General features: G+C 40.8%; 1 protein-coding gene across 6 annotated transcripts in view; it reads left to right on the top strand.

The window, feature by feature from the left end:
* Positions 1 to 10,519, top strand: part of LOC117948854 (suppressor of tumorigenicity 7 protein homolog) — a 52,685-nt gene that overhangs the window by 39,625 nt on the left and 2,541 nt on the right. For 3 of the 6 annotated variants that reach the window (XM_034878778.1, XM_034878779.1, XM_034878774.1), the window contains 11 exons: positions 959 to 1,013; positions 1,758 to 1,873; positions 2,383 to 2,458; positions 3,158 to 3,348; positions 3,441 to 3,538; positions 3,793 to 3,907; positions 4,523 to 4,595; positions 5,369 to 5,471; positions 6,582 to 6,732; positions 7,028 to 7,120; positions 9,415 to 9,557. In XM_034878778.1, the coding sequence (XP_034734669.1) occupies positions 959 to 1,013; positions 1,758 to 1,873; positions 2,383 to 2,458; positions 3,158 to 3,348; positions 3,441 to 3,538; positions 3,793 to 3,907; positions 4,523 to 4,595; positions 5,369 to 5,471; positions 6,582 to 6,732; positions 7,028 to 7,120; positions 9,415 to 9,557 (1,214 nt within the window). The remainder of the gene's footprint in view (positions 1 to 958; positions 1,014 to 1,757; positions 1,874 to 2,382; positions 2,459 to 3,157; positions 3,349 to 3,440; positions 3,539 to 3,792; positions 3,908 to 4,522; positions 4,596 to 5,368; positions 5,472 to 6,581; positions 6,733 to 7,027; positions 7,121 to 9,414; positions 9,558 to 10,519) is intronic. The other 3 variants (XM_034878775.1, XM_034878777.1, XM_034878776.1) reach the window with 3 other exon arrangements.

Here is a 10,519-nt window from a genome sequence, read left to right as displayed (position 1 = left end):
AGCTATGAATCATAAAGTATGCCAATATCTTATTAATAGTTGATCTATTCTTATTGTTCATGGTGCAGCTCCAGCATTATGTGTATTGGGTGGTTTGTGTGTTGTTATAGATGAAAAAGTAATACATAGATACAATCGTTATCATTAGTTAGCACCCCTAATAGTCACTATTAAAGGGGTATTTCAGCAGTTTTGTAATGCACTTCCATGAAGTTTGGGTTCTTCAGAGAGACAAATTAATAAAGAAAGATCAAAATCAATGTAGCAGAGGCTATTCCTACATTAAGTTCCAAGTTAAAATGCTGCATCCTGCAATTCCCATAAAACTTAACTTAATCTGTATTTCCTTAAATCCATCCTTCCCAGAAGGGGAACAACGTTCCCCCAACATTCAGGCCTTTACACCCTATGTATGTATCGCAGGTTTTCTGTAATGTTCACCAAGTCAAAGCTGGCAACCCAGATTACACCATCAGGGGTTTCCTCTGCTCCTCCAGAGCCTCAGAACACATCGTACAGTTTCCCTGTCTTAGGAAATTCACCATACCTCCAAAATTATAATATCCACATTTCGAAAACCCCATATTGTTAAATCCTGTATCCTACATTCATCTGTTCATGCCATGAGCCAAAACACGGGCTTGTGACTGTTTTCTGACAGCAGCGAGAGATTGTGTTGAAGCATGTTTGGTCTTTGAGGAGTTTTAAGGCCTTTTCCTTGTCAGCTGTGCTCTCAAAGAGGTCGATTGCCAGTCGGGCAGCTGCAGGGCGGTTGGCAGGATGCACAGTCGAGCCCTTTGAAATGTGCAGAGGAGGCTCAGTGTCGACTTTACCCTTGACACTCATCACCGGTGTTGTTCTCTCTCTCTCTCTCTCTCTCTCTCTCTCTCTCTCTCTCTCTCTCTCTCTCTCTCTCTCTCTCTCACTCTCTCTCACTCTCTCCGTCTCCCTCTTGCAGAATGTAAAGTATGGAGAAATCCGCTGAATTTATTTCGTGGAGCCGAATATAATCGGTGAGTGACTACCTGCATCTGAAAACCCTCTGGAGCTCTGGCCGCCTTTGTCTGTCCTCCCTCTTTTTTATGTCTTGTCTCTCTTTTGTTTTCCTAATCAATCTCTTTTTGTGTTCACTCTCCTGCCATATTTTCGTTTTTCCCTATCTGTTATCTGTGACACACTATTCCTTTTCCTTCTCTAAATCTTCTTTCATCTCACACTTTGTCATCTGTTTGGCGTTTTCAAACTCAGTTAAAGTAAATTCGTTCTCGCTCTCTTCTGTTTCCTCATGTTTCATTTATTTTCTCTTTTCGACCTATCTTGTCTTTTCATTACTTATCAACTCCTCACTTGACCTTTTTGTCTTTGTGCTTCTTTTCATCTGTCCTCCCTCCCTCAGATTTATCTTTTCCTTCAAAAGGGGCAACCCTTTTGATTTGTTCTCATGTCAATCTTCCTTAATTCTCTCGTTGTCTCCTTTATTCTCTCGTTGTCTTGCTCTTGTTCCTCCTACTGAGTCATGCTCCACTTTTCCACTTCTTGTGCTGTACTTATCCTGTCATTTGCTCTACCTACTTAAGATCCAGAGATTAACTTTGGCCAATCTCACTTAAGTGCAATACCCATTAAGTATGTCCAACCTATGACTCATGTACAGTCATCTGAACAACATCTAACATCAGAGCAAGCACGGCACAGGTCTTTTATTCTGTCTTTATCTCCCTCAGTAATAATGCATGTGTCTTTGTGCTTGTTTCCAGATATACGTGGGTAACAGGTCGAGAGCCGCTGACATACTATGATATGAACCTGTCGGCACAAGACCATCAGACCTTCTTTACTTGTGACTCAGACCACCTCCGGCCTGCTGATGCCAGTAAGCAAACACATGCATATACAGTACATGTATCCAGTGCATTCCACAATAATATGGAGTAACCAGACTGTGGGAACAAGTAGCCCATGGACACCCCTAGCTGGCTACTTTAAAAAAAAAAACATTTTGTGCCATAAAAGCCAAATTTGGTGGCACCTTCTAATGTTGCTATTCCGTCATTTACACTGATCTTAATTATTGCGTTGTGATTTTTTTTACATGATTTGTAAGGACTAGACTAAGACGGCTCAAGTTTCATCATCACACTCCCATTGTTCTGATGTTGAAGCTAGTGGTCAAAACAAAAGGCAAAATTGTTAATCAAAAGTTAAATAAAAAAAATGTATGTAATAAAGGAGGTGGCTGGACTTACATGAGTATTTGGCAGCTGGCGCTTAGGAAAAGCTCTGTGTGTCTTGATTTTTTTTTTGTCTTGATGTCCACCGATGGTAATATGACCTCTCTGACATCTTAAATATGATTCGTTGTGTGTGTTTGTTTGGTGGCAGTTATGCAGAAGGCATGGAGAGAGAGAAACCCACAGGCTCGCATCTCGGCAGCACATGAAGCTCTGGAGCTCGAGGAGTGAGTCTACCTCCCTGTTTATTTTCTTTGTGTCCCAAAAGAAAAACTTAGAGCAAAGCCAGACAAAATAAACATAATTGTATTAAATGCAAATTATTTTTCTTTCTTGTCCTTTTAATTATTCGGTGACCCCTTCAGATTTATGTCGGGACCTGTTGGTGGAGTTGACTTTCTTATTTTAAACAATAAAATCCCAGCAAAAGCTATATCGCAACCTTGATTTTATTCATAAATCCACAATGATAACAAACACTGTTTCTTTAAGGTCAGTAGACTTCAATGGGATCTAACTTGAAAGATTGGAAAGTGCAGGTTTTGTTGGTGGGAGGGATGATGCATCTCATCACAGATTGGCCCTAGGGTGCCTGAAAACAAGATTACTTGTTTTCATGGCAGCATAGGTTTATTTTTAGGAGCATCTGTAACTACAAAAGCACCGCAGAGGAATTGTATCGTGTGTTGCTTTCAGCACATATCAAGGCTGTGACAGTGGGTTGTCTCGGAGGAAAACATCTTTGATCAGTGCTCTGTCAGATGCTGCTCACGAATACACAAGTCTTAAAAGCAGTTTTATCGCCCGGAGATGCCCCGCTGTGTAGACAAAGAAGGATGCCCTGTGTTTTGATTTGGTTGGTAAATGACTGACTGACTCCATTGGAATAAGATAATAAGTTAGTTTTGTAATTTCCTGGTTAACAGATCCCGGTCCTCTCCTCCTCTCCTCTCCTCCTGTAGTTGTGCAACAGCATACATCCTGTTAGCAGAGGAAGAAGCTACAACCATCATGGAGGCTGAACGTTTGTTTAAACAGGCGCTAAAAGCTGGAGAGGGCTGCTACCGCCGCAGCCAACAGCTCCAACATCACGGTACACAGTATGAAGCCCAGCACAGTGAGTGGAAACATCATGCTTCAGATTTCAGTATATGGACAACAGTGGACAATAAAAGTGATGTGTATATGTTCATTATGTGCCCCCACCAGGAAGAGACACCAATGTATTGGTGTACATAAAAAGAAGACTGGCCATGTGCTCCAGAAAGCTTGGCCGAACACGAGAAGCAGTTAAAATGATGAGAGATGTAAGTACACAGCCTGCTAGCACCACACACACACACACACACACACACACACACACACACACACACACACACACACACACACACACACACACACACACACACACACACATGTTCTTTGATTGATGAAGTATAACTAGTGAAAGTGTACTGTAACTGCTTAAAGCTGAAAAATGCCCAAAAGCTCTTGTCTGCTGACTGTGCATGTGTCGCCCCCTGTCCGGTATTACATGTAACAACAGTTGTGTGTTTTCCAGTTAATGAAGGAGTTCCCTCTCCTCAGTATGTTCAACATCCATGAGAACCTGCTGGAGTCACTACTAGAGCTCCAGAACTACGCCGACGTCCAGGCCGTATTGGCCAAGTATGACGGTGAGGGACTCAAACATTGTTTTTTTATAACTGAGAAACGAATGTTGTAAGGCAGAACTTCTATGGAAAATGTTGTTTTCTAACTTAAATTAAGTTAAGTTAGAAGAAAAAAACTGCCTACAATTCAATTAAATTGACCTAACAGATGTTTGAAATGTCATCGATGTACATTTACATAATCACTCAAGGGATTTTATAAATGTAAAAAGTACATCTGTCACTTAACTGTACACCAACCTACATATAGACATGCGACATTGGTGTTTCAAGATGCATTTTAACACAACAGGTGTTTCCACACTGGTAAAGCTGTTACAGTTTCTTTTATTCATCCATCTTAATGCTCCATACAGCCGTATGTATCTCTCAGCCGTAGTGTTGGCGTCATGTTTACATCAGTGAAAAAAGGCAGATCACACTTAACTGTTGGATGAGTGGAAAAAAAAAAAAACTTGACAGCAAAACAACCCCAAAGCTATGAAATCCAAACTCATTATCTTCATTCGCAAACTCCTCTGGGCAGCTTCTTAAACGCAGCACCTGTAATTCCAAACGTCTGCTATGTTAACGTCTGCTTAACACATCTCTGTCCATGTCTGGTTTATGTCTCCACAGATATTAGCTTACCCAAATCTGCAACAATATGCTACACAGCAGCCTTGCTCAAAGCCAGGGCGGTATCGGACAAGTGAGTATCGCTTTACATCGTCTACAATGCTCAACTTTTTAAGAGTTTAAAATAGAGCTGAAAATGGCCCGGGGAAGTGTTCAGTGTGAATGAGAGAACAGGGCTGAGTGCTGGTGTAGCAGTTATATTTTTCTCTTTGGTACAGGGCTGCCTGGAGGGTAGATCAGGGTTACTGTGAGTGTTTTGGTCTCCACTCACCCAGAGGTTCTGGGTTATTTATGAATGTAAAACATAATGGTGGTGCACAGATAAAACCATAGAAATAGCCTTTTTCTTTCCCATTTATCTGCACACAGATTATTGATATTACTTTTTAATGCTTCACCTTTTTGTAAATTTGTAATGGTAATTGTATTGTCAAAATGTATTGTATAACTGTTAAATCTGTAATCTTACATGGAAAATACACCCTGAAACAAAACAAAATAAGCATATGTTTGAAGTGTACTGAATTATTCTGCTGCTTTGACTCTCACATGTATGTTCATCTAAGTCTCTTTTTTGAGAAACAGACACACTGTTACACGCTAGGGATTTAGGAGATGATGTTACACAGAGCAGCTAGTCGCTCTGCTGGATTTCAACGTCTTCATTGTCCGTGGGAGTTGTTTTTAAAATCACTTTGATCATATAGTGATGTGCAATCCCAATGAGATTACTGACAGGTGTGTGTGTGTGTGTGTGTGTCTGTGTGTGTCTGTGTGTGTGTCTGTGTGTGTGTGTCTGTGTGTGTGTGTGTGTGTGTGTGTGTGTCTGTGTGTGTCTTTGTGCAGATTTTCTCCAGAGGCAGCATCCAGGCGAGGGCTAAGCACAGCAGAGATGAACGCAGTAGAAGCCATCCACAGAGCGGTGGAGTTCAACCCTCACGTCCCCAAAGTGAGAGAGACACACACACACACATATGGTCTCTCACACACACACGGTCATACTGTCGCCACACAGCTACTGCCCAGTGAAAGTGTTGAAATGTTTACATGAAACATGACCAGTTTTTTTTAAATAAACACATATATAATCCATCATTTTTGATAAAGATACATTAAGATACAATAATCCCCCTGGGCATTGTTCAGTATGTAACGGAGACACAAAATGATCAAACTGATCTCCTGCATTTCTGTTCTGAAATTTCTTGTTACTTATTGGCTGAATCATATGCCGATATAAGTACTTTACTACAGCAGTAACTTTAGTTTATATTTTATATATGTTATATTACATCGCTCATTTTGACTTGCACGATTTTATGTCCACATTCCCTATTTGTTATTGTTTTATACTTGAATAATTGGCATTGTTGGAGGGAGCCTGAGACTCAAGATTCTCTGCATGGCTGCTTTACTGTAATTGTTGTGCTTATCATAAATAAATAAGTTGAACTTGATATATGAGTGATAGTATGAGCTGATAATAACACATGTGCTGATGTACAGTTTGGTTAAGGCTAATGGTGGGAGAAATGATTCAGCAGTGATGCATTCAGGATTCAGGAGTGATGCATTCAGGATTCAGGAGTGATGCACAAAACTCATAGACGAGCATAAAAACCTCAGTACAACAGAAGCTACACTGTTAGGAGGAGTAGTCTGATGGTGGCTGTAAAACCTGTACACGTGTTAACAAACTCATAATACACTGTTGTATTAACACAGGTAAGGGATGTAAAGTCATCTAATTATTTTCCTGGTGGATATTAACAATTATTTCCATTCATTGAGTAATGCTTTTTAGATGAATCACAGTAAACTGAATTTGGGGGAACCTTGAGATTTCCAGTTTATAGATTATCAAGTCTGACTAAATTGTTTTAAAGACAGCTGCTGTGGGTACAGTGTTGGATTAATTAGGGTGTAGGTAGGTTATTAGCGGTTGTCTTTTCTACACTCAGCTACACTTCATTGGCCGTTTTTTTTGTCATGTGTCAAATTCAGATTGACTGCCATGCCTCTGTCCTGTTCTTCATGTCTTTGTTCTCCTCCTCCTCAGTATCTGCTGGAGATGAAGAGTCTGATTCTTCCTCCAGAACACATCCTGAAGAGAGGGGACAGCGAGGCCATAGCCTACGCCTTCTTCCACCTGCAGCACTGGAAAAGGGTAGAAGGGGCGCTCAACCTGCTGCACTGCACCTGGGAGGGCAGTGAGTACACTCACACTCACACACACACACACACACACACACACACACACACACACACACACACACACACACACACACACACACACACACACACACACACACACACACACACACACACTCTCTCTTTCTCTTACTCACTCATTCACACTCTCTCACACACACACACACACACACACTCACTCACTCTCTCTCTCAGTTACCACACACACATACTCTCTCTATTCATGTTAACCATTAAAGAAGTACTCAGCTGTCTCCAACCCTTTGTTAAAGCTCTCTGTTTGTGTGTTTGTAGCGTTCAGAATGATCCCATATCCTCTAGAGAAGGGTCACCTGTTTTACCCCTATCCCATCTGCACAGAGACGGCCGACAGAGAGCTGCTACCCAGTAAGAGACGCCCTGACACACACACACACACACACACATTTATACATACACCATACATGCATTTATACAGTGTGAAGCAAAAAACATGATCTGATTTGTCAGTTAAAAAAAGATTTAGTGCTTGAAACTCTCCTGTCTTACAAAGGGCTGCATGATATGAAGGAAACACGCGATAATATTGAAGATCACAATCACAATATTACTTTTGATAATAAGACGTATATTAAAGGGTACTCGCTGTCTGGATTTACCATGCATAGATCTGAGGAGCAGTTAACCATAGTCCTTAGAAATCCACCAGAGTTTAGAACGGCAACACAAAGAAAGCTACAGGGCTCGACATTTAGGCTTGTCAGCTGGTCCGGGACAAGTGGAAGAGAAATTGACTTGCCCCACTGGACAAATTAAAACTCCAACAAAAGAAAAGGCCATGTTACTTCACGTTATGTGCCACTCATTACGTCTATGTTACCAATTTGAAACAAATACATTTTTTCCCCCCCACAATCCAGGGCAGTGGACAGCTAACGTTAGGTCCCACGGTAGTGGGTCAGCGGACCGCTAACGTTAGGCCCAGCCCGCTGTTCAGCTCAGTCTCTGTAAGCGATGCAGCGTAACTGCATGGCGGAGGCCAGCAAACCAGTATTAGTTGGCTAACGTTAGCGGGTGCTAGCTAAAGTGCCGTTTTCTTTGATAATCTCTTTAATTAACTCAGATAGTCCCCAAACAATAATTTAAACTACTTTCTAAAGCCACCAGTTCCTCTCTGGCATTCACACTTATGTCTGCACTCTTGTTGTCCCACTTTCCTCCTTTAATCATGCAGAGCAGTGCAGCAGCATCAGTCTAATAAACCTTACTCGCATGTGTGCAGATTCCAATCAGTGGAGGCCTAACGGCAAGGGCTCTCTGTCTGATTGGCCAGAGAGTTAAGAGCATGGCACGTATCCGACCACAGACAGAATGTAATGGAATACCGAAACAATATCACGCTGATTTGACTGTTTTGAGGACCAAGAGTGATTATTTGTCCATATTTATGAGGATAATGTGGACTCGGTCTTGTCATTTAGAATAATGATGCTGATGTCAATGCCTGGCACAAAAACTGACTGGATTATTAAAAGTCCTTAATAATTGTGATGAGGAGACAAATTCCTGAACAGATAGATAATGTGGAGTGTGTGTCGTCGTGCTGTCTGCTCAGCAGCTCGTCTGTCCTCACACACAAACCTTCATTTGATTAAGTTGGCTCCCGGCCACCAGCAGCAATACACTACTCTGTGTGTGTGTGTGTGTGTGTGGGTGTGTGTGTGTGTGTAGACATACTGTAAACCCTCAATGAATTTAAATAATGGAGTTGTTTTAACACCCAAAATTGCAAATATTTGGTTTTAACTCGTTTGGAAACAACCTCATTTAACATGACTGACCCATAAATGACACAGGAGCAGCGTGGCTCTCATACTGCCTGTATGTTTGGATCCTGTATAGAACTGTACTGTATGTAGTAACCTGATCAGACATGTCTGTCTGCAGACGTACAGAGGAAGAGTTTTGCAGTTAAGTTGCATCGAAACCTGAAGTTTACCTTTTGTTATTTATTCATTTTCTTCAATTTAGACTTTTAATTTTTTTTTACTGAGGCTATGGTACTATTCTCACAAGTATGTGGTAATGTTTCACTCCCTCGAGTACAAATAAACCAACATATCATCAAAAGTAACTCTTTTCCCCAAATTTAAGTACATCTGACATTGACTGTGTACAAAAAACCCATCTAGAACTGACAGTTTCACACTGAAATACACTGACTACGGTTATACAAAGTACATGCATTACGTTGGATAGGATTTTCTTCTCAATTGTGAAATACTTTTTACTAACACTATGCTCATTGTTTATAACTGATAGTCAATGAAATATGTGCGTAATATATAGCACTGTATGTATGGTTGTTGTTTTTTGCCTGATATAGTCCACTGCAACCCTTTAGAATCACCGCCCCAAAGCTTGATGTATGGTGATTTATGTGACATCATTGGGATTTTTGGGGATTCTGGGCTTTTTGAATGTCTTGTATATGGCGCTGTGAAGGGGTCGGATGATCAGTTCACTTCAGGGTTAGGGTCTTTCTAATGTAGAAACAGGGACTAATAAATGTTTTTGTATAAATGATTGGTATGTATGTGAAGTAAATGTATAAAACTAACTTTGTGTGTGTGTGTGTGTGTGTGTGTGTGTGTGTGTGTGTGTGTGTGTGTGTGTGTGTGTGTTTTCGTCCCACGTGGAAGCAGTGTTTCACGAAGTGTCAGTCTACCCTAAGAAGGAGCTGCCCTTCTTCATCCTCTTCACAGCCGGTCTCTGCTCCTTCACTGCCATGCTGGCTCTGCTCACACACCAGTTCCCTGAACTCATGGGAGTGTTTGCTAAAGCTGTGAGTACACACACACACACACACACACAGTAACTTGTTTGGGAGGTTTTCAGCGTAGAAAATATACAAAACTTTAACTTTTGCTGCAGAATATTTCAGCAAAAATGAATGAAAGTTCAGTCCGTTGCTGTGGAGGGTGTCGACCCTCGGCCAGTCTCTACGGGACAAAACCTTCCTCTTAAGCCCTCTGGTGGGCGACCAGGGATCTTAAAAGTTAATAGCCTCACTTCCATAAAATGTACTGGATGGAATAATATATCTAGAACCCCTGACCTTTCTTTATGGGCCACCCTCGGGCTGCACATAGAGCCAGACCAGATATCATTGGCTGATATTAGGGTATTCCCGATATATTGATATTGGCCTTTATAATGGCGATTAAAAAAATAAATATGGAAAAAAACATTTATAATGACAAATAAATGATTCTGATGAATGAATATTGAATAAATAAAAACGGACTGTCAGCCATATTATGAGTGTTGGCGTAGCATAGTCTGTCCACCAGAGGACGCTCTACAACGTCCTATTTATATTTTGTTACTGTGTTTTTGATCAAAGGACTTAAAGTTTCATAACTTAAGTTTGTATTTTTATACATTTTATTTATCAGAACTTTAATATATTTTGATGTTACTCTGCTTCAATAAAACTAGTTATTATCATATTAGTTTAGTGAGAACTCATAAATAACTACAAAAAAACTAATGTAAGGGAAATCTTTTTATTTTTTTTTACGCGTTTCTGGATTTGAATACCGGCCGATAGTGCGGCATATCGGATTTTTAAATAACCAAATATTAGTATCTTATCGGCCTTAAACACCTTCTTGCCGCTCTAGTTGCACACGTTCTAAGCTAACAGTCAGATTGCTATGAAATCAGCTCCACGGGGACATGCTCAGTAGATTTTAACGGCCCTGGGAGTGTCGGAGCTCTACAAAGTCCAAAACTACCAGTTTG

The sequence above is a fragment of the Etheostoma cragini genome, chromosome 8 (assembly GCF_013103735.1).
Source record: "Etheostoma cragini isolate CJK2018 chromosome 8, CSU_Ecrag_1.0, whole genome shotgun sequence".
Taxonomy (NCBI): domain Eukaryota; kingdom Metazoa; phylum Chordata; class Actinopteri; order Perciformes; family Percidae; genus Etheostoma; species Etheostoma cragini.
Note: the sequence above shows the minus strand (reverse complement) of the source record. Positions and strands in the feature narration are given on the sequence as shown.